The sequence below is a fragment of the Balaenoptera borealis genome (genome assembly GCF_965194805.1).
Source record: "Balaenoptera borealis genome assembly, chromosome: 1".
In the NCBI taxonomy this organism is placed as follows: Eukaryota; Metazoa; Chordata; class Mammalia; order Artiodactyla; family Balaenopteridae; genus Balaenoptera; species Balaenoptera borealis.
In genome coordinates, this window is record NC_138860.1 from 140,723,096 (window position 1) to 140,748,062 (window position 24,967).

At 34.7% G+C, this 24,967-nt stretch overlaps 1 protein-coding gene and 1 pseudogene across 8 annotated transcripts in view; one reads left to right on the forward strand and one right to left on the reverse strand.

Moving 5' to 3' along the window:
• Positions 1 to 24,967, forward strand: part of DOCK7 (dedicator of cytokinesis 7) — a 184,726-nt gene that overhangs the window by 33,017 nt on the left and 126,742 nt on the right. For 6 of the 7 annotated variants that reach the window (XM_082356245.1, XM_082356247.1, XM_082356246.1 and 3 more), the window contains 8 exons: positions 4,536 to 4,665; positions 4,760 to 4,972; positions 5,289 to 5,374; positions 5,946 to 6,012; positions 6,922 to 7,071; positions 14,980 to 15,060; positions 17,160 to 17,325; positions 21,699 to 21,841. In XM_082356245.1, coding sequence (XP_082212371.1) covers positions 4,536 to 4,665; positions 4,760 to 4,972; positions 5,289 to 5,374; positions 5,946 to 6,012; positions 6,922 to 7,071; positions 14,980 to 15,060; positions 17,160 to 17,325; positions 21,699 to 21,841 — 1,036 coding nt within the window. Of the gene's footprint in view, positions 1 to 4,535; positions 4,666 to 4,759; positions 4,973 to 5,288; positions 5,375 to 5,945; positions 6,013 to 6,921; positions 7,072 to 14,979; positions 15,061 to 17,146; positions 17,326 to 21,698; positions 21,842 to 24,967 lie in introns of those variants that run through there. The other variant, XM_082356249.1, reaches the window with a different exon arrangement.
• On the reverse strand, positions 10,984 to 14,973 carry LOC309610510 (small ribosomal subunit protein eS26 pseudogene; annotated as a pseudogene). The gene has a single exon. The product of its transcript is annotated as a small ribosomal subunit protein eS26 pseudogene (transcript).

The following is a 24,967-nucleotide window of genomic DNA, read 5'->3' on the forward strand; positions in this document are numbered from 1 at the left end:
TTTTACCACAAAATTTATGTTTCTAATGGATGGTGTTTGAAATATCAAATCAGATTAAGAAATAAAATAAAATTACTCTTCCTTTGCTAATTTGCATAATGAAGAAGGGTCTTCATACTGAATCTTCTTAGCCTTATTTTATTTTTCTAAAAGAAGTATAATTACTGAAGTAGTAGAAAATGTCTGTTATGACATTACAGTTTTGAGAAATGAAGTTATCTGTGCTAAATTGTACCAGTAACAGTGATGTATCCATTGCTTATTGTGTTGCTCTTATGGGCAACTGTCTTATTTCACTGTGTTTCACTCTTGGGGTTACTGCTGACATGCTTTTTAATTTTAGTGTGACCTAATAAAAATACAGTCTGCTACCCTTTATAAAGAAGAGCTGTTTTTGTGAACTTACAATTTTGATAAGTATTTCAATAGCCAGATTTTAGAGATTACTGAAGAAGACTGTTTCTCTGTCAGATAACTCAAAAGTCTTTACCTTTATGCATGTATGTTGGAAACCTGTAATCAGAAATCTTAATAGAAATAGATTAGTTGTAAAATATAATAACCTTAGAATCATGGAGTCGTCTTGCTACTTAATTCTAATCAAGGGATTGCTGACCTTAATTTAAGCCAAGAGGGTCCAGTAGTTAACATTTATGGTTATTTGCTATATGCTGGGCATTTTATTGGATACTTTACACTCATCTCGTTTAAGGTTCCAACAGACAAGGTAGCTCAGGCTCAGAGTACTTAAGTAACTTCTTTGAGGTCCCATAGCCAAAAAGTGGGATAGCTAGGATTAGAACCTGGGGCATCAGATTCTAATGATTGTATTTTTTTCTGTTATACTAGATATTATTTATTACCTTCAGTAGTAAATGGAAGACAAAGGGGTACTTTTGGTAGACTAGAAGTTTTAAAGTATCCCTGAAATATAAAAGGTATGATTGGAACACAACAGAAAACCACAGCACAGAATAATCTAAGATACATGGAAAAGGTTCAGTAGAGCTTTAGGCTCAGTGAATACAGGCAGTGGAAGGGGGACCTGGGGTAAATGTTGGACATTTGGTTACTTTGAAACCTCCTATACCCTTCTTTATGCCTAGAAGTGGGAGCAGAGGTATCTGCCTATTTACTTATTGATTGATTGATTGGCTGGCTGTGTTGGGTCTTCGTTGTTGCGCCTGGGCTTTCTCCAGTTGCGGCGAGCAGGGGCTACTCTTCGTTGTGGTGCGCGGGCTTCTCATTGCGGTGGCTTCTCTTTGTTGCAGAGCACAGGCTCTAGGCACGTGGGCTTCAGTAGTTGTAGCACACGGGCTCAGTAGTTGTGGGTCATGGGCTCTAGAGAGCAGGCTCAGTAGTTGTGGCGCACGGGCTTAGTTGCTCCGCGGCACGTGGTATCTTCCCGGACCAGGGCTCGAACTCGTGTCCCCTGCATTGGCAGGCGGATTCTTAACCACTGCGCCACCAGGAAAGTCCGGTATCTGCCTATTTTAAGAGCATTAATTATAGGGGCTTGAGCTCATAGAATAGTGCCTGGGGTGGGCATACCTTGGAAGAAGAAGGAGCCCTCATACCCAGAAGACTGGCAGACTCTGCCTGGAAGCATGAGGTGCCTCTTCTCCACAGCCACTGGATGTGTGCTTGGCTAAGCAGTTACAGTATTTTCAGACAGATATGGGCTTACAAATTTAAAAATGAGCATTAGAACCTAGAATTGCCAACCATTTGATTAAAACCAGTGCACTTGAAAGAGAATTATCAAACTACAAATAAAAGAACTTATAATCTAGTAAATAGTTAATAGAACACACATCAAGATCCATACATGTAACTAATATCCTCGAAGAGATGTGAAAAAGTTATGGTAACCATATAAAAAATCAACTGGTTGTCTTTGGAAGTGAAAATTTTGTTCAGTGAAAAAAATTTTTATAACTCAGATGGGTTTAATGGCAGAGCGGATGTGACTGGAAAGTGGAATAGTAAGTTATAAGATGAAACCAAGACATTCTTCCATAATTCAGCACAGAAGGGTAAAAGGATAGAAAGTACTTTATTCATTCAAGACATACTTACTGAGAGGCTAGTATGTGCCAGGCACTATACTAAGCAGTGATGATACAGCAGTCAACAAAACTAACTCCGTGCCCTCATGGAGCTTATGTTCTACTTGGGGTTGAGGGCAATAGACGTTAATTAAACAAACACAGATAAATATATAATAGTTGGGAAGAATAGACGGAAGTCTTGTAGAGAAAAAAAGTAGGATGGGGGGATAGGGAGAGCCAAGAAGAGGTGATTCCACTTTGAATAACTAATCGGAAGAGGCCTTTCTGATAAGATGAATTTGAGCGAAGATGTGAAGGAAGTTAAGGAGTAAGCCCTCTGGATATCTGGGGAAAAGTGTACTAGGCAGAGGCAAGAGCAGTACACGCAAAGGCTCCATATTGGAAGCATGCTGGGAATGTTCAAGGAATAGTAGAGAGGTCAGTGTGGCTGGAACAGAATAAGTGAGGGAGAGAATGCCAAGATACAGAGTCGTAGAAATGGTGGTGTTGGATGGGTAATCATGTAGAGCCTTATCATAGCAACTGACTACAGGAACAGAATGATAATATAGAAAAGAGTATTGATCATGAATCATGTCATTCTTCTGAGCTCTCTTGTATTTCATACTATCAATTTTTTAGGACATAAAGGAGAAAGAATGCAACAGTATTCTGGTTTATTAGAGTAGCTTAGATATCTAGTTTTTCAATTAAGGCACTTTTTTTCACATTATCTCATTTTTATTAAAAAATACAAAAACTATAAGTATGTACATATTTATGTATATGTATATACTTATGATTATACATATGCCCAGGAAAAGATCCAGTTAGTTAAATACTAGGAGTTCAAGACTGATACTCTCTGAGTAGTAGAAATATAATGATTTTATTTTTACAAGTCTATATTTTTAAATTATCAACAATGAACATGGATTGGTTCTGTAATAATAAAATGTTATGAAAAGGGTTATGAAAAACCCTTTTTCATATAGAAAAGCAACAGTGTATTCTGTCCTTTAAGGAAAATACAAATGTTTCCCTTGAGGAAAAAAGGTGCAAAGACTAGAAAACAGTTTAGTATCTTTCAAAAATATCTGGTAATGGTTTTTGGCTGCAAAGTTTTGTCTATTTGTCTTTAGTCAACATTGTGTAAAGAGTTAAACGGACCCCTGTTTGAATTCAAACTTTGTCACTTTACAGGCATTTTTACACAAATTAAGGCACTTTAAACATTTCATGAAAGATTAAAATATCTGCTTCTGAGTAATATCTTTCATGTTACTATATTGCGTATCTTTATTTTAGTTATTCCAGAGAAAAATGCTTTCTTTTATTTTGTGATTATGCTATGATGTGAGCATCATGTAGCTGCTATTTCAATACCTTTTGCAGCAAGACATGAGAATAATTCATATTAAGTGTGATTCTTTACTATGTCATAAATTGACTGATAGAACCATATCATCCTCTGGTAATTATAATTGTTTATGCTCCAGTTAAAATTTCCCCCAGTTTGACTATATGAGGTGTGACACAGTAGTTGCTCTTTGATCATAATGTCTCTAATATTCTTGGACATTGGTTGTTAGGAAAGAAGTATACATTAGTTTAAGAGTTGTTCTTAGCCTAATATATATATTATACAACAATATATGTTAATTAAGAATATATGTATACAGTGGTGTAGATCTTGCTATTCTTTCATTTTACAGGCTCTTTTTTTTTGGCTGTGTTCAGTCTTCGTTGCTGTGTGCGGGGTTTCTCTAGTTGCGGCGAGTGGGGTCTACTCTTTGTTGTGGTGCGTGGGCTTCTCATTGCTGTGGCTTCTCTTGTTGCGGAGCACTGGCCCTAGGCGCATGGTCTTAGTTGCTCCGCGGCATGTAGGATCTTCCTGGACCAGGGATCGAACCCATGTCCCCTGCATTGGCGGGTGGATTCCTAACCACTGCGCCACCAGGGAAGTCCCTATTTTTTCATTTTAGAAGCCTGAAGCTTTAGGTTGTTTAAGATTTTTTATACATAATGAGATATAGCAAAATTTTTTTGGCTATTTGGAACTTTAAGGTTCAGTGCTTTATATATTTTTTGCCTTTTAAAAATTTACATTGTTAAGAATGCAGGATATATTTTCTGCTCTCTCATTTTACTCTTTAACCTGGCTTCCCATCCTTTCCTTTTACTGACCAATTTTCTGAATTGAAAGTACAACTTAAATTATATCCACATGATTGTCATGAAAAGGAAGGACAATATGATTTACCTCTGGAAACTCATAAATGCTCTCTAGTTGGATTAAAGGAACTTTGGATGGAAGTTTTCTTAAACCTCTGGTTAAATGTTTAATACACTCAAAACTGCCAGAATATATTCTTATAATGTAAAGAAATAGTGCAGAGAACAGTTGGCTTATTTCATAATGATGATGAAAAAGTGAAAATTTTTCAAACATTGATATTTCCTTAATTATTTTATTTTGAATAGATATCATAAACTGGGAACAGGATTTAATCCTAATACATTAGATAAACAGAAAGAAAGGCAAAAGGGTTTGCCAAAACAGGTCTTTGAATCCGATGAAGCTCCAGATGGCAACAACTACCAGGATGAACAAGTAATACTTTTATTTTTAAATGACTATAAAAAGTTATTTTAAAATAGTTTATTTTTTATTCATTGATTAATATATTTAATGTTTTGCATGACAGGATGATCTTAAAAGACGTTCAATGTCAATAGATGATACTCCAAGGGGTAGCTGGGCCTGCAGTATTTTTGACTTGAAAAATTCACTTCCTGATGCTTTGCTTCCCAATTTACTTGATCGAACTCCAAATGAAGAAATAGACCGTCAGAATGATGACCAAAGGAAAGCAAACCGTCATAAGGAACTCTTTGCTTTGCATCCATCACCAGATGAGGTATAGATAATTTGGATATAAAGAAGCAAATGATTATTAAGATAGATGTTTTGGGAGTATGAATTGTATGTAGCATTATGATAATGTAGGGAATAAAACTTAATTGAAACATAGCTATGCTTTTTATAAATGAAATATAGTTGAGCACACTTATGATCTAATGACTCCTGTTTGAGGATAAATAGGCCATTCTTTTCTGTGTTCACTTGTGAAGACTAAAAGTAGTAGATTAATAAAATAAGTTCTTAAAAAATAAATTGTAAAGGGTTGACATATGGTAAGCATGTTCATTTTGGTGTTGCTTGTCAATTTGTAGGAAGAACCAATAGAACGACTTAGTGTTCCTGAGGTGCCCAAAGAACATTTTGGTCAAAGACTTCTTGTAAAATGTTTATCACTCAAGTGAGTATTTATTTTGTTTACTATGTAACTTTTATTTTCTGGACTAATAGTTTGAATACCAGTATAACAAAATCCTGGTAGATTTTATACTTGTGTTTGTGTCCTTTTGAAAAGTATTGTTCTGTACATAATTTTAAATTCTACTAAACATTTAATCTTGCCTATGAAGCTGAGCTTTAGAGCATTTTTGGCTAGGTGAAGATGACTCTGCCTCAGTTATGTAACTAGTCTTAAAACTTGGAAAAACATTCACTGAAATCTGTAGTATTTGTCAGACACTGTTCTTGGCTTGAGGAATATAAAGACAAAGGATCTTTTTCCTTAGAGATGATTTTATATTTGTTACATGGCAGGCTTTGTTTTTTCTTAAGATTTTGAAGTATGTAGTAATGGTTGATTTAGACTGTGAAAGAGATACATGGAGAAGTGTGTTTCAGGAAGAGGGGCGGTATAGATGGTGTAGCACAGATGTAGAAAAGTACAAGGTATTGAGAGAATTTATTTTTGGAATGAGAATTTCTCGAACTATGTACTTTATTTTTAAACTACTTCATCCTTTTCCTTCTTAAAGGTTTGAGATTGAAATTGAACCCATTTTTGCAAGTTTGGCTTTATATGATGTGAAGGAAAAGAAAAAGGTAAGGTTATATAATTTGAACCTAGTCTTTTGTCACAATCATAGGTTCAGAAACCTGCTTTTAAGTTGTTTTATAAGATAAATAATGACTTTTTGAGAATATTATTAAACATGGATTTTTTAAGAAGAAAGTAGAAATTTAAGACATAAAGTATTTTCTACTATAAAATAGTTCAGTTGACCTAGTTTTTATTTCATTGAAAGAGTTCCAAAAGCTAGTAGCAGAAGCAACTTTCTTTTAGTTTAATAAATAGAAAAAATACAAGAAAACCATTTTAGGCAACTGATGTATAAAGGATTACAATGATGGTGACAGTGAATTTTTGTTGATGTAATTTTCAGATTCTCACTAGCTAAAAGATCATTTATATATATTTCAAATATTCTTGTCTAAAGTAGTGCTCTTAGTTTTGCCATTATATCTTTATTACACTTAGGAGTTTTTCAGAGGGCTGTCTCATACAGCATTTCAGTATTCTAAGCCTAATGTGTAGTAGAAACTTAAAATGCCTTTAGTGACTTCTGCTGTCAACATATTATGGATTTCTGTAGTGGAACTGTATTCCAGCAACTTGTATTTGCTAAATCAAATTTTCTGAGATGTTATTCATGTAATTGTTTTAAAGACTCAGTTTGGGGTAATTCATCTCGATAATAATTTCTTTGTATACTTTATTAGAAGTTAAATTTCTAATTAAAAGAGTGTGAGATATGGTTCTTTAGAATATGTTTTTTGCATTATATTTTTTTTGCTTTGATTTAGACATGTAAAGATCAGTCAGTGAAATATATGGTAAACTGTATGTTAGTATAATCGTTTAATATCTGTAATATTTTAAGACTGTATGATTTTTGTGAGTTTTTATAAAATACACAAGTTTTAAATTTGATATATGAATATGTTTTTTAGATTTCAGAAAACTTCTATTTTGACCTTAATTCTGAGCAGATGAAAGGATTATTACGTCCACATGTACCACCTGCTGCCATTACCACCCTGGCACGATCAGCTATTTTTTCTATCACTTACCCTTCCCAAGATGTTTTTCTTGTAATAAAGGTGAGAATAATGTTAAATATATTTGTTTATTTGTGTTGTGGCTGTATACTTGTGTCCCTATCAATATTGCAAGCTTTTTAAGGGTAAAGATTTTATCTTTAACCTATTTTTTCATCTTAATATTTCTTAACACAATATTAGACGTATACTATAGGTGCTACCTAAATTTTTCTTGAGTGGGGAGCTTTATTAGGGTCCTCCAGAGAAATAGATCAATAGGAGGGAGATACACACACACACACACACACACACACACACAGAGAGAGAGAGAGAGAGATTGATTGATTGGTTTTAAGGAAGTGGCTCGTGTGATTGTGGGGGCTGACAGGTTTGAAATGTGTAGTGCAGGCTGGAAATCCAGGTAAGGGGCGATGTTGTAGTCTTAAGTCTGAATTCCACAGGGCAGCAGACCAGAAACTCAGGCAGGATTGCTGTGTTGCAGTCTTGAGAATCCTTCTTTGAGAAACCTTAGTCTTTGTTCTTTAAGTCTTCAACTAACTGGATGAGGCCCACCCACATTATGGAGGGTAATCTGCTCTACTCAAAGTCTACTGATTTAAAAGTTAATCACCTCTAAAAAATACCTTCATAGCAACATCTAGATTGGTGTTTGATAACCTAGCCATGTTGGCATATAAAATTAAGCATCATAGGAGCTATACTATGATTTTATCACTCAGCTCCTAAATATATAAATACTAAAATCTAAATCATTGAGATCATGGAGCATTATGATTTGACTGTCAGCCAATTAAGAATAAGGATTACAGATTCTAAAATCTGAATATTACTAAGATACTTAGCTTAGGGTAACTTAAGAATAATTTACCTTAACTTGACCTTGACTTGAGAATAGCCTAAAATATATTCTTTAATCATTTTATCTGTATTTATATAAAATTATCATAAAAAGGTAATGAATTTTATAATAAGGTTATAAAGTGGATTGTCATGAAATGAATTTTATTTACCCACAGGAATAATGTCCTAATTTGTGGACAGATTCCTATGAATTCAGGTTAAAATAAATCTTAGTTACAATGAACAATCTTACAAGCAAAGATTTAGCAGCAGTGGTCTTCAGAAACTCACTTAAGATTAAAGTTCTAGATATTAATACAATTGATAAATGTGTATACACAGTTATTTTACATGGGAAAATAGTAAGTTTTCATAAAATAGAACATATTTGAGGGAATGAACTGGAAAGATAGAGATGATGATTGGAATACTAGCTGCTTAAAAATGAGACTATTCATACCATATGGTCCCAATTGTGTAAAATATATACACACACACCTATACACACATAAATGTTTGTATATACATAGAAAAAGACTTTTATATAATTTCAAAAATATGTACAAGTTAAAGTGTTTTACAGACTTTAAAGAAAATGTATTTAGGAGGTTTTCTTAAATCATAGTCCAGCAGGATGTTTTTGTTTTTTGAGAGAAAAATCCCCTTGATCTGTGTATTAGTTAGTTATTGCTCTACAAGAACAAAAAGACAAAATCCCAGTGGCATACAACAATAAGCATTTTTTAGTTCATGCATCTGAGTTGTCTGTGTGGTCAGCCAATAAAGTTGTACTCTCTTAGGTAATTGTGCTCCTTCCAAGTGTCTGTAGGTTGGCTGGGCGTCACTTGATTTAGTTAGAGCTGTTCTTTGTACGTCTCTTTTCTGGCAGGCTAGACTGGCGTATTCTCATGGTGATTGCATAAGTGCCAGAGAGCAGACCCAGTTGCATAGACACTTTTCTAGCCTTTGGTCACATCACACCAGCTAACATTTTATTGACCAAAACAGGTCACATGATAACACAAACTCTAGGAGTTGTGATATATACCTGACCTCTTTATTTGGAGGAATTGCAGTGTCATATAGCAGTGAGGGGGTAAAGGAAGGGTGAAGAGTCATAGGATATTTATATGTCAGCTTTGGTAGATGCTGCCATATTGGTTTCCAAAGTATCTGTGATAGTTGTATTCCCCACCAGGGGTGAATAAGAGTTTCAGTTAGTCACACTTACCAGTTTTTTAAAAAACTGACATATGAAATACATATAATAAGACCTGTATAGTTTACAAATGTGGGGTAAACAGAGTGATGAATTCTTACTATGTATTTTTCTGTGTAATCATGACTAAGCTCAAGCCATACAGTATTTCCATCACCTCATCACCCTGGAGAGTTCTTTTGTTTGTCTTTCTAGTGACCACCCCCTCTGTTCCACCAGATGACTAGTATTCCAACTTAAATCACCATTATTTAGCTTTTCCTCTTCTTGAATTTCATCTGAGCACAGTCATACAATATGCAGTCTTTTGTGCCTGGCTTGTTTCAACTCAATATAATTTCTTTGAGAATCCTCTATATTATGTACAGCAGTAGTTTGTTCTTTTATTTTTATCATCATGTTTTACTTCATTGTCTGATTGTAACACAGTTTATTTATCCTGCTTAGATGAATAGATAGACCTTGGTAGACCATAGGGTTTTTTTTTTTCCCCTAGTGTATATCTGGTTTTCAGTTGGTTATTATGAATAAAGCTTCTGTGTACATTCTTTAACAAGTCTTTTGGTACATGAGTATACATGTGTTTGTGTTTGATATTGCTGGATAATAGTGTTGATATATGTTTAGCATAAATACATGTATCAGTTTCCCAGAGTGATTCACCGTTTTCCACTCTTGCCAGCACTGCTATTTGATAGTCTTCTTAATTGTGGCCGTTCTGGTTTTCACTGTGCAACCATCTTTATATACTTACTGGTCATTGGATAGTCTGTTTGTGAAATGCCTGTTGAAATAATTTGCCCATATTTTTGTTGGGTTATTTTGGCTTTTTTATTATTGATTTATAGGAATTCTTAATCTATTCTGCATGTTATTTTTTTGTTGATTATTTGTATTCACATTTTTTGCCACTCTGTGCTTGCTTTCTCACAGAATGTTATCCTTTGATAAACCAAAGTTTATAGCTTACATGTTGTCTAATTTATCAACCTTTTTCTTTATGGCTATGTTATTTTGTGTTTTGTATATGGAATTTTTGCCTCCCTCAAATTCAAAAGTATATTCTCTTAAGTGATCCCTGGTAAGAGTAATTGTTTCACCTTACACATATAGTTTGGAGTGAAGTTGAGATGAAGATTAATCCCCCCCACATATGGATAACCAAATGACGCAGCACTATTTATTGAAAAGACTGCTTTTTTTCTCCTACTGCTTTTACAAAGTATCCCATGTCATAAATCAAGTGTTCATATGTATGAGATTTTTTTCCTAGAATCTTTTTTGGTTCAACTGGCCTGTTTGTCTTTAATTGGCACCAGTACCACACTGTTTTAATTATAGTAGTTTAGAGGCTTCCCTGGTGGCTCAGTGGTTAAGAATCCGCCTGCCAGTGCAGGAGACACAGGTTCGATCCCTGGTCCAGGAAGCTCCCACATGCCGCAGAGCAACTAAGCCGGTGTACCACAACTACTGAGTCTGCGTTCTAGCGCCCACGAGCCACAACTACTGAGCCCGTGCGCCACAACAACTGAAGCTTGCACACCCTAGAGCCCACACGCCACAACTACTGAGACTGCATGCTGCAACTACTGCAGCCCATGCGCCTAGAGCCCGTGCTCTGCAACAAGAGAAGCCACCACAATGAGAAGCCTGCGCACCGCAACGAAGAGTAGCCCCCGCTCACTACAAGTAGAGAAAGCCTGCGCGCAGCAATAAAGACCCAACGCAGCCAAAAAAAAAAATTGTAGTGTATAAAAACAGTATATTTTTTTCTAGCTTTATTCTTCAAGATTGCCTTGGATGTTCTTTTTTCTTTTTCTTTTTTTTAAATAAAGTATGATTTCCATTTTATTGTCTTTTCAGAGAACAGTATTTCTTCAGTCTTTAAGGACTTAGCTCCTTAATGTGGGCTTTGGTGGAAGTCATGGGGCAGCACCTGCAGGTCTAAATCAGGGTGGAGGTGTTCCGTCCTTCCGGGCTTCCCGAGAACGATTCCTGACTACCTTGCTGTGAATGGCACAACTCACGCAGTAATGTAGTTTCACGTACAGCTTGGAAAGCACATAGGCATCGAAAACACTTGCTTCAGAAATGTCCCTGACGGCTTAGACCTCTACTACGTTCTGAATGATGAGCTTCTTAATGGCCTTGTCCTTGTGCAGGCATCGGGCACAGTTGGTACAGCGAACAGGCTACACGTGGCCGTGGCCCTTTTTGGCATGACCATTGTTCCTACTTTTCTTGGTCATCTTGGAAGTGAGGAGGCGAGAGAGGCTGGATGTTTTTGACCCTTTACATTTTTGTATAAATTTTTGCTTGTCAGTCCCTCCATGCTCCCCCAATACAGGCATACTCTCTCTCAAGAAAGAGCTTGTTGAGATGTTAACTGAGATTGCGTTAAATATCCTGATCAATTTGGAAAAGTTGACGTCTTTAAACTGTTGAGTTCTCCAGTCAATGAGCACAGTATGTTTTTAGGTCTTTTCTCCTATATCTTCCTGGTAATTTGATATTTTTGACCCTGTTATAAATGGTATCATTTAAAAATTTTCATTTTAAATTATATACAGAATTTCATTCGTCACTGGTGTATAGAAATTCGGTTATCTTTTCTTTATAAACTTTTATTTATAGTTAGTAACATGCACAAGGTGTACACTTTCTTTAATTTTTACATACTTAACTCAGTTATGTAACCAACATCCAGATCAAGGTATAGAACATTACCCAACAGCCTTCTTTGTGTCCTTTCCTACTATGCTGACTTATCACCACGGATTAGTTTAACCTCTTTTTCTTCATAGAAAAGGAATCATATATATTCTTGTGTCTGACATTCTAAAGAATTATATGATTCATCATTTTTGCATGTAGCAATAGTTGGTTGTTTTTCACCCTGCATAGTATCTTGTTATATGCATATGACAGTTTGGCCATTCTAATAGTCGATGGACATTGGGGTTATTTCTAGCTTTTGGCTATTGTAAGTAATGCTGCTGTAAACATTCTTATATATGATTTTTGCATTTCTATTAAGTATATAGGTAGATGTTGAATTACTGGATCATAGTGTATTTATAGCTTCAGTTTTAGTAGAAAGAACCAGTTTTCTGACGTGGTTAGTCCAAGTTTCAGTCTCATCAGCAGTGCTTGAGAATTTCATTTGCTCCATTTCCTTCTTAACACTTGATATCATCAGGTTTTATTATATTTTACATCTTAATTTCCTTAATTTTATTTTATTATGTATTTTATTTCTGGTGCATTTGCAGGGTTATGTCAGTTTGGCTTTAATTTATAATTCCCTGATGTCTAAGAATTATTGGCCATTTGGATATTGTTTTGTGTAGTGCTTATTCAAATAGTAAGCTCATGTTTAACTTGTTTGTATACATAAAAAACACAAATTTTAAGTGTATAGGATACATAAGTTTTAAGTGAAAAAAATACAGTTGTGTAATCTTCATTTCATTGGATTGTTTTTATTTTATCAATTATTAGTTGTATTAATAATTTATTAATTTGTAAGAGTGCTTTATCCTCCATTCACTAATTTGAAGTATCAACTTTATTATGTGCTAAATTCTTGCATACACTTCATTTGGTTTCTGGACTTCTATCCTATTTTATTTATATTTCTTTTCCTAAAACATTAAAAATTTTATAGGGGTAAAGTGAGACATTTTGGAGAAAAATGATAAGTAGAAATTATTGTATTGGCCACTTAATATTTTGTGAGTTGTCTTTTTTAATTGTAATTTTGTACTTTGATGTTTTATTAAATGGAGATGACTTTTAAGACTGATTGCTTTTATTAATAGTTTTAATTGAGGTAAAATACACATAACATAAAATTTACCATCTTAATCGTTTTTATGTGTACAGTTCAGAATTAAGTATATTCAGATTATTGTGCAAACAATCTTTAGAAATTTTTATCTTGCCAACAAAACCTTAACCCTCTATACACATTAAGTAGCAGCTCTTCATTTCCCCTTCTCCCCAGCCCCTGTCAACCAGCATTTTGCTCTTTGTTTCTATGAATTTGTCTATTCTAGATACCTCATTTGAATGGAATAATACAGTATTTGTCTTTTTGTGACAGGCTTATTTCCCTTGGCGTAATGTCTTCAAGGTTCATCCAGGTCGTAGCATGTTTCAGAATTTTCTTCCTTTTAAGGCTGAATAATATTCCACGTGTATGTGTATACACAGACAGATACACACTATGTTTTGTTTACTCATTTTTTGATGGACACTTGAATTGCTTCTACCTTTTGGCTATTGTGAATAATGCTGCTATGAACATGGGTGTGCGAATATCTGTTTGAGTCCCTGCTTTCAATTCTATTGAATATATACCCAGAAATAGGTTTTCTGAATTACATGATAATTCTATTTTTAACTTTTTGAGGAACCTCTGTACTGTCTTCTATAGCAGATTACGATTTTACACCATAAAAAGCACACAGGGGTTCCAGTTTTCCATATCCTTGCCAATGCTTGTTATTTGTTTGTTTGTTTATTTATTTAATTGTGGCCATCCTGATGGATGTAAGGTGATATCTCACTGTGGTTTTGATTTGCATTTCCCTAATGATTAGTGATGTTGAGCGTCTTTTTATATGCTTCTTAGACGTTTGTATGGCTTCTTTGGAGAAATGTCTATTCAAGTCCTTTGCCCATTTAAAAATCAGATTATTTGTTGTTTCGTTGTTTCGTTGTAGGATTTCTTTATCTGTTTTGGATATGAACTCCTTATCAATTATATGATTTGCAAATATTTTTTCTCATTCTGTGGGTTGCCTTTCACCCTGTTGATTGTGTTCTGTCATATACAAAAGTTTTAAATTTTGATGTAATCCAATTTAACTATTTTTACTTTTGTTGCCTTTGCCTTTTTTTGTGTCAAATCCAAGAATACATTACCAAATCCAATCACAGGAAGCTTTTCCTTTATTTTTTCTTCTAAGAGTTTAATAGTTTTAGGTTTATGTTTAGGTGTTTGATCCATTTTGAGTTAATATTTGTATATAATATAATATAAGGGTTCAACTTTATTCTTTTGCATTTGGATATTCAGGTTTCTTTTAATATCATTTGTTGAAAAAACTGTTCTTTCCCCATTGAATAGTCTTGGCACCCTTGTAGAAAATCTAACTATTTATAGTTTTCAGATTACAGATCTTTCACCTTTTTGGTTAATTCCTCAGTATTTTATTCTTTTTGATATTATTGTAAGTGGAATTTTTTTCTTAATTTCCTTTTTGAATTGCACATTGCTAAGGTATAGAAATGCAACTGATTTTTGTATGTTGATTTTGTATCCTGCAACTTTGCTGAATTTATTTATTCTAACAAGTTTTGTGTGTGTGTGTGTGTGTGTGTGTGTGTGTAATATTAGAGTTTTCTGTATAAGAGATCATGTTGTCTGTGAATAGAGATAATTTAACTTCTTCCTTTTCAATTTGGATGTTTTGGTTTCTTTGTCTTGTCAAATTGCTCTGGCTCAGACTTCCAGTACTTTGTTGTATAGAATTGGCAAAAGTGAACATCCTTATCCTGTTCCTGATTCTAGAGGAAAAGCTTTTGGTTTTTCAGCATTGAATATGATGTTAAATGTGGACTTTTCATATATGGTCTTTATTATATTGAGGTAGCTTTCTTCTTTTCTAAGTTTGTTGAGTTTTTCTATCATGAAAGGGTGTTGAATTGTCCAGTTCTTTTTCCTGCATCAGTTAAGATGGTCATGTGGTTTTTTTTCTCTTATTTTGTTAATGTGGTGTATTATGTTGATTGATTTTTGTATTTTGAACCATCCTTGCATTCCAGGCTGATTGCTTTTATTTTTAAGCTTAATTAATCTTTACTCTTTTTGTCTTTGACAGCTAGAAAAAGTGCTACAGCAAGGAGACATTGGAGAGTGTGCAGAACCATATATGATTTTCAAAGAAGCAGATGCCACCAAGGTAGAATGTCATGCCTCTTATTTCTGCCACTTTCATAGCCATTAGCAGTCACTCTCCATTCTCCTCAGATCCCCAAACCCAACCCTAAACAACCTCTAATCTCCAAAATTATAATTTGGGAGAATACTATACAGAGCATATTAAAGAATTTTACTACTAATTCATTTTTTTCTATTGGCCTACCCATTTTCTTTATTTCCTTCATGACCTAGCTTGAGTCATGTGCTATGCTATTCTTTAAAATCTCCCTCACCCCAAGCTAATAGATTCCTAAAGAATCAAATTAATTCAGTTTAATTCCTAAATAATGAAAAATTTCCTGTGTTTGCAAAATAGTGATTTTGATGGAACTTTTTCTAGCAAAGCAGAAGTATTCTGGGCCTCTGTCTAGCTGCAGATAATTAGGGAATATGGTAAAAATAGAAAATACAATCTCCATTTTGCCATCAGATAACTAATTTCTAGAATTTGGATAAACTTATAAAGCAAAAATAATTGGTGAACAATCGGTACCAAATTCCAGATACCCTGAGTTAGTTATAAGAATAACAGGTGAGGACTTCCCTGGTGGCGCAGTGGTTAAGAATCCACCTGCCAATGCAGGGGACACGGGTTCGAGCCTTGGTCCGGGAAGATCCTACATGCCGTGGAGCAGCTAAGCCCATGTGCCACAACTACTGAGCCTGTGCTCTAGAGCCTGTGAGCCTCAACTACTGAGACTGTGTGCTGCAACTACTGAAGCCCGCACGCCTAGAGCCCGTGCTCTGCAACAAGAGAAGCCACCGCACCGCAATGAAGAGTAGTCCCCGCTCTTCGCAACTAGAGAAAGCCCGCGCGCAGCAACAAAGACCCAATGCAGCCAAAAAAAAAAAAAGCATAACAGGTGATTTTTGGATCTTTGAACACATGATTTAATATGTCAGACAGCCAGGAGAGGTGTGCTTGAGGAGTATTGGACAAATCACCACAATCTAGAAAATGTTTTGCTTTCTATTTTTCTGAGATTTGGAACAAGAATTGAGCGTTTTCGGCTAATATGGGTACATCGGAGCACATGATATACTCTGATTCCTGGATATCTGGTTGAAATTAGGGTTAAAGTATTCTGGCTTTCCCCAGGTTGTCATTTTATGAATTAAATTGCTCTGTTATATGAAGCTCATAGGTGTATAATTGCAGCTTATTTCACTCTTCTCTTATATATTTACATGCTTGATAAGGGTCCTTAATTCTCTTTAAGTACTCTTAAAGCAAGAACCTATTTTGAAAGTATAATAGATATATTTTATCAGTAAACAGTCCTACCATTTAGCTATTTCTTCATCTTTTCTCAGTCCTGAGTCCCAAGGTAGGACACTGCCATTCGAGTATACCTTACCAATACCCTATATGGAAATAGTATGTGAGAGATTTTAGTGTAGGTTTTCACCCTTGGACCATTGGTTGGCTATTGCAGGCCACCTTAGTGTTTGTTTCAAGGATAGCCTAAAAGTTGAGCCAGCCTCAGGATGTCTTCCAGATAAACACGTGCTATTTGGATCATTAGTCTTTTTCCAGGGTTTAGTCCTCTTGTCATACTTTTTTTGTTTCCTTCTTTTATTACAACTCTGGGCTTATTCATGGTTTATTTGTGACCCCCAGTCCCACCTCATAGTTGTCATAAGTTAGTGATTATGTCAGAATGGCCCAACTGCTTCCATCTTTTTTAGAAAAATAAAATTTAGTAAGTCATAACCTAGAATATTTTGTGGTTGGCAGTTGATGTCTAGAACCTGTTGTCTAGGTTATGTTTCCTTTCATAAAATAGTACTTTTAGTACATAAACATGTTTGACACTTGCTGTCCTTTCTTTTCTCCCAACATAAGATCATCACAAACAGAAATTTTAAAGACTTTCACATACATTTGTAGAACTGGTTGAGGTTGCTTAGTAAAGATAATATACTGTTAATTGATCTCTGAAAGGTACAGATTGTTTTTCCATCTTTGCTGAGAATTGAGAATTCTTAACCTTTATATTTTCCTTTATATATTATGAAATAGCCTTTAATTCATTTCTTTGAACGTAATCATATAATGTATAAAGTTTTGTTTTGCAGAATAAGGAAAAATTGGAGAAGCTGAAAAGTCAAGCTGATCAGTTCTGCCAAAGACTTGGGAAGTATCGCATGCCTTTTGCTTGGACTGCAATCCATTTAATGAATATTGTTAGCAGTGCTGGGAGTTTGGAAAGAGATTCTACAGAGGTAGAAATAAGCACTGGAGGTGAGAATGTTTTATATAAAATATTTCTACATGTATAATTTTTTTCTTTTTCTTATATAATCTTGTTTTATTTGTAAGCTTTGCAATGTAGTGAGACATTAAAAGGGTTTTCTTTTTTTCCTTTAATGGGTTTATTGAGATGTAATTCACATACATACAGTTTGCCCATTTAAGGTGTATAATTCAGTGTTTTTTGTTATATTCGTAAGGTTCAGCAACTGTCACCACAATTTAATTTTAGAACACTTTCATACTCCTTAGTGGTCACTCTTCTCCCCAAGTCCCCAAGCCTAACCAACCTGTAATTTATTTATTCATTCTGTATGGATTTGTCTATGCCAGACATTTCATATTAATAGAATTATACAATGTGTAGTCTTTTGTGAGTAGCTTCTTTCACTTAGCATAATGTTTGAAAGGTTCACGCATGTTGTTACATCTGGGTATAGTCCATTTTGAGTTAATTTTTATACATGGTAAGAGGTAAGGGTCCAACTTCATTCTTTTTATGTAGATATCTAGTTGTCCCAACACCATTTGCTGAAAAGGCTATTCTTTCCCTATTGAATGGTCTTGGCACTCTTGTTGAAAATCAGTTGACCGTAGATATATGGTTTTATTTCTGGACTCTCAGTTCTGTTCCATTGATGTATATGCTTATGCTAGTACTATGCTATCTTTATTATTTTAGCTTTGCAGTAAGTTTTGAAATTGGGAATAGTGGGTCCTCCAATTTTTTTTCAAGATTATTTTGACTATTTTGAGCTCTTGCATTTTCATAAGAAGTTTAGGGTCAGCTGATAATTTCTGCACAAAGGCAGCTGGAATTTTGATAGGAATTACATTGATTTGGTAGATCAATTTGTGGAGTGTTGCTCTCATAACAATATTAAGTCTTCCAATCCGTGGAATGTTTTTCCATTTATTTAGATCTTAAAAATTTATTTAAACAATGTTTTGTAGTTTTAAGTGTACAAGTCTTGCCCCTCTCTTGTTAAATGTGCATCCCAGTATTTTATTAGTTTTTGATGCTATTTTAAAAGGATTGTTTTCTTAATTTCATTTTCATAATGTTCATTTTTAGTGATAGAAATACAATTGGCTTTTGAATATTGATCTTGTACTTTGAAACCTTTTTGAATGTGTTTATTCTAATTTTTTTTTTCTTTTCTGGATTCTTTAGGATTTTCCATGTATAAGATCATGTCATCTGCAAATCAAAATAGGTTTACTTTTTTTTTTTCCCATCTGGATGTCTTTATTTATTTTTCTTTTCTGATTATCTTGACTAGAACCTCCTGTACAGTATTAAAAAAAATGGCAAGAGTGGATATCCTCGTCTTGTTCCTGACCTTAGGGGGAAGGCATTCAGTCTTTCACTATCAAGTATGATGTTTGCTATAGGTTTTTCATAGATGTAATGTAGTAGTTTGAGGAAGTTCCCTTCTATTCCTAACTTTTTGAGTGTTTTTGTCATGGAAGGATATTGGATTTTGTAAAATGCATTCTTTGAGTTTACTGAGATGATTTGTATGGTTTTTTGCCCTGTAGTCTTTTAGTATGCTGTATTGCATTAATTGATTGGTTTTGGATGTTAAACTAATCTTACATTTCTGGGAGAAGTCTCACTTGGTCATGGTATATAATTTTTTAATATGTGTTGTTAGTCTGTTTCCTAGTATTTTGTTTAGTATTTTTGCTTCTATATTCCTAAGGGATATTGGTCTGTAGTTTTTCTTCCTTGTAATATCTCTGTCTGGTATTGGTATCAGGGTAATACTGGCCTCATTGAAAATGAGTTGTGATTTTTTCCTTCTGATTTTTGGAAGAATTTATAAACAGTTGGTATTAATTTTTCATTGGAAGTTTGGAAGAATTCACTAGTGAAGCCACCTTGGCTTGGTCTTTTCTTTGTGGTAAGTATTTTCATTACTAATTAGATCTCTTGTTATAGATCTATTCATATTTTCTCTCTCATCTTGAGAGAGTCAGTTTCAGTACTGTGTATCTTTCTAGAAATGTGTTCATTTCATCTAAATTATCTAATTGTTATCAAACTGTTGACCTACAGTTATTCATAGTATCACAGTATAATCCTTTTTCTCTCTAAGGTCTGTAGCGATGATTTTAGTAATTTGAGTCCTGTCTGTGTATTTTTTTTTAAATAAATTTATTTATTTATTTAATTTATTTTTGGCTGCATGGGGTCTTTGTTGCTGTGTACGGACTTTCTCTAGTTGTGGCGAGCGGGGGCTACTCTTTGTTGCGGTGTGCGGGCTTCTCATTTTGGTGGCTTCTTTTGTTGTGGAGCACAGGCTCTAGGCACGCAAGCTTCAGTAGTTGCGGCACGCAGGCTCAGTAGTTGTGGCGCACGGGCTTAGTTGCTCTGCAGCATGTGGGATCTTCCTGGACAAGGGCTCGAACCCATGTCCCCTGTATTGGCAGGTGGATTCTTAACCACTGCACCACCAGGGAAGTCCCCTGTCTATGTATTTTTTTCTTCATTAGTTTAACTAAAGTTTTAAAAATTTTATCTTTTTGAAGAATCAGTTTTTGGTTTCATTGATTTTTTTTCTATTGTTTTCCTAGTTTCTATTTCATTTATTTCCACTTAGCTGTTGTCTTTTTTGGTATCCTTTCTTTTTTTTTTTTTTTTTTTTTAACATCTTTACTGGAGTATTGCTTTACAGTGGTGTGTTAGTTTCTGCTGTATAACAAAATGAATCAGCTGTATATCCCCATATCTCCTCCCTCTTGCGTCTCCCTCCCCCGCTCCCTATCCCACACCTCTAGGTGGACACAAAGTACCGAGCTGATCTCCCTGTGCTATGCAGCTGCTTCCCACTAGCTATCTATTTTACATTTGGTAGTATATATATGTCCATGCCACTCTCTCACTTTGTCCCAGCTTACCCTTCCCTCTCACCGTGTCCTAAAGTCCATTCTCTAAATCTGCGTCTTTATTCCTGTCCTGCCCCTAGGTTCTTCAGAACCAGTTTTTTTTTTTTTTTTTTTTTTTTAGATTCCATATATATGTGTTAGCATACAGTATTTATTTTCTCTTTCTGACTTACTTCACTCTGTATGACAGTCTCTAGGTGCATCCACCTCACTACAAATAACAATTTCATTTCTTTTTATGGCTGAGTAATATTGCATTATATATATGTGCCACATCTTCTTTATCCATTCATCTGTCGATGGACACTTAGGTTGCTTCCATGTCCTGGCTATTGTAAATAGAGCTGCAGTGAACATTGTGGTACATGACTCTTTTTGAATTATGATTTTCTCAGGGTATATGCCCAGTAGTGGGATTGCTGGGTCATATGGTAGTTCTATTTTTAGTTTTTTAAGGAACCTCTATACTGTTCTCCGTAGTGGCTGTATCAATTTACATTCCCTTGGTATCCTTTCTAATGCTTGCTTTGGGTTTAGTTTTCTCTTCTTTTTCTGGTTTCTTAAGATGTAAGCTTAAGTTACTGATTTGAGATCTTTCTTTTTTTGTAATATAAACATTCACAGCTATAAATTTCCCTCTGAGAACTTCTTTAGTGATACATCATATGTTTGGGGATTTTGCATTTTCATTTTCCTATATCTTAAATGTTTTTAAATTTCCCATTTTATTTCCTCTTTTGTCCATTGGTTATTCAGAAGTGTGCTGTTTAACTTCCACATGCTTATGAATTTCTCAAATTTTCTTCTTTTATTGATTTATAGCTTAATTCCATTGTTCTTGGAAAACATATTTTATATGATTTGAATCCCTTTGAATTTATTGTATTTTGTTCTATGGCTTATTATATAGTTTGTCTTGGAGAATTTCCTGTGTGTGCTTGAGAAGAATGTGTATTCTGCTTTTGCTTAGTGGCGTATTCTATAGATGCCTATTAGGTCTAGCTTGTTTATAGTTTTGTTTGTTTTCTACAACATAGTTGCTCTGTTGGTTTTGAATTATAGGGTTATCTTGCAAAGACTTTGAATGCAAGTTATCTTAAATTCTTTTTCAAACTCAAGTGCTAAGACTGAGGGACCATTATATGGTGACCAAAATTTGCATTGTGTGCATATTTCCTAGTAAATACATAGTTCCTCTGTAGCTGTTCTTCATAGCTTATATTGGGTTATATGTATAATCTTTGTGTGGTAGAGACTTATTTTACACTGGAGAAGTTTTTAAAGAGAACCTGAAGATTTAGGTTTAATGCTTCCTTACAGATCTCCCCAGAAGTGAAATTCTTCTACTGTAGTCAGTATTGCTGAGGGGATAATTTTCAACCTTAGTGGATATTTTCCTGTGTTTGGAAGACTGCTTTAAAACACATTTTAAATATTATGGAAATGAATATCTTACTTTTTTTCCTTGGTAGAACGAAAGGGGTCTTGGTCAGAGAGGAGGAATTCTAGTCTGGTTGGCAGAAGATCACTTGAAAGGACAACAAGTGGAGATGATTCTTGTAACTTGACCAGCTTTCGACCTGCTACTCTCACAGTGACAAATTTTTTTAAGCAGGTATTGTTCTGTCATGGAGGAATGCTAGGGGGCTATTCGTACTTAAATTTCTTGTGATTTCAGAAAAATCATAATTTTCCATGTAGTACATGTACATGTAGTAATTGATTGTGATTTTAACAAGTTAAAAAAATTAAGAATAAAAATAAAAAATATAAGACAAAATAATATTATAACTTTTTTCATCATTATATTTATTTAAATGTTGGCATTGATTAGTAATGCTTCCAAATCAATCATCCACATCTGTATCCTGTTTCTTAATTTTAATATTTTAACTTTTCTTAAGCATTGATATTTTATGGATTTTCTTAGAGTAGGTGTGTGGTTACATCTGTCTTCCCCACTCAAGTTGTTTTTGACCTAACATACCACATCCATGGTATATGGAATAGAAATTTCAGGCTCTAGTAGTGCATTTTTGTGCTAAAATTATTTTTATAGGTGAGTTTACAGGTCCAAAAAGTTCTTGATCAAAGATACTTTGTTCTTTGCAAGTATATTTCCTGTACTTGAGTCAAATCAGTAGTTTTCAAGTGCTGGTCATGATCCAATAATGGTAATGGAAATTTAGTAGATAACACCCAGCTTAAAAAAAACAAACAAACCAGTAGAATAGAAAAATAATAGTGCATTGCACTTAGTGAAGTTAAATATTGCTTCAGTAGGCTTTTTTCCCTCCAATTTTTGTGTGCGTGCATACCTGTCTATATGTGCATACATGGTGTATGTGCTACTGGATTTTGTTGTAGAATGAATTTTATACTCTGAATCAGGATCAGAAAATTTTGAAAGTCTGTCTAAAGTAACCAGAGGACCAGAACATTTTAAGGATGGAAGAAAATTTGTATTAGTGTGATAAACTGGAGAAGGGTACTATGCATGTATTTTGGAGCAGATTAAAGGAAAATGCTAAGTATTGCCTCAAAATTCCTCCTTCTGTGGTGTTATTCTAAATAAGAGGAGAAAATCCTGGCCTAGTGACACCTTATAACTTGAGAGGGCAAGGTGTTTAGGGCAAGATGTGTTATGATTTGACAGCTAGCTGTCTAGTATAATGCTACAGTTATATATCAGTAGCACTTACAGGCAGCTGCTCTGAGAGACTCAAATGGAAAATAAAGCAGGTGAGAAGGGTCTGAAGTGGTAAGGGTCTTTTTATTATGGATAATAGTGCAAGAAAGAATCTAGAAAAGGCCACAGTGTTACTTGGATGAGGTGATAGGCCACATTTGGCTATGGAAACAGGGCAGTAGATTTACTTGTTACAGTGACACAACCTTGTAGCTGTAACATTTCTCTCTCTCTCTCTGTCTTCAGCTGGTATATCACTTCTGCCACTATTTCCACAGCTCTTTTTTTTTTTTTTTTTTCTTCAGCCTGTTTTATTATTGAACTAGTATTATAAACTTAAATCAATAAGTCATCCATCCACCCACCCACCTGTTTATTCAACAAATATTTTGTGAGCATTCATCATGTACTGAACACTGTTGGAGACTGGTAACTGGAAACTGGAACAAAGTGATTGTGAAAACTTAAAAAAAGATGATTGCTGGAAATATGGAGCAATGGAAAGTATTTACACTTGACTTTTGTACAGTTCTATAATTTTTTAACTATTAACATATTTGATTTTTATAAGTATTTTTAAATAGCTAGGATATTATGCATCAGGCAAGTGCATATTAAGTAAAAAGCAGAGATTACAATTTTAATAAAGTAGAATTCAAGGTACAATTTCTCCTAAATGAGATACAGAAGGCAGGTTATTTATTTACTTGTTTGTTTGTTTGGCTGTGCCGGGTCTTAGTTGTGGCATGCAGGATCTTCGTTGCAGCATGTGGAATCTTTTGTTGTGATGCACAGGTTCTTTGGTGCAGTGCGGACTTCTCTCTAGTTGTGGCACGCGAGCTCTAGAACGTGCAGGCTCAGTAGTTGCGGCATACGGACCTAGTTGCCCCATGGCATGTGGGATCCCAGTTCCCCAACTAGGGATCGAACCCTTGTCCCCTGCATTGGAAGGCGGATTCTTAACCACTGGACCACCAGGGAAGTCCCCAGGTTTTTTTTTTTTTTTTTAATGAGAGATTACTGTCCACGATTGGGATATAGTAATCAGGAGTGTTTATGTACAGATTTGAAATGTGTCAGGCCAAAATTATTGGAAATACATAGAGATTTAAAAACAAAGATTAAATCCATACATTAGTCTTAAAGACATTTGTTCTATTTGTTGACATGTATAGAAGTTATCTGTTGCTTCAGGAGTACATAGCAGTACATGCAGTGTGGAGGGATGAGTGTCAGCTAGGCTTATTCACATGTTTGGAGATTGACTGGGGTCAACTGATCTAGACTGACTTCTGCTGGGAAAACTGAAATGATTCAGACCTTTTCCATGTCTCTCAGCTTCCACTCTTATCCTCTAGCAGGCCAGCTTGGCCATGTTGTTATAGCAGTGACAGAAGTTCCAGAGAGGGGGCAAGCTTACTTATGCAAATGCTTTTCAAGTCTCTGTATCATGTTTGCTTACTGATTAGAACAAGTCTCCTGGCCAAGCCTAGGGGAAAGAATTGTGTCCCACCCAACAAAAGGCATGGTAACAGACAGGGAGTAAAGAATGGAGACCATTAATATAATCAATTTAACAAGTGAAGGAGACAGAAATAATTGAATCTTGAGATAATCTGAATGTATTCTAAATAAGGACCATTTGAAAATCTGTATTCATTTCTGTACTCAAAAGGAGAGAATATACTCTTTTAGCAACTGATGGAACATTTACAATAGTTAATTGTATATTAGGTCACTGAAAAAAATCTTCTTGAAGTCAGATTCTCTAACTATAACTCAGTAAAACTAAAAACCATTTATAAAAGTATTGACAAAAATCTCCAACCACTTAGAAAATAAAAATCACTTTTTAAAATAATGACATAAAAGAAGATCAGTTCTGTATCCTGTTTAGAATACAATTGTGAACAAATGAGATCTGGCTCAAGGTGAGCTCACAATAATAAAGGAGGCTTAAATATGTTTATTACCAAATAGGATAAAAAGACAGTATATGAATTACGCATTAAAAATAATAAGATGTCAAATGCAGGAGGTTTGGATTAATAA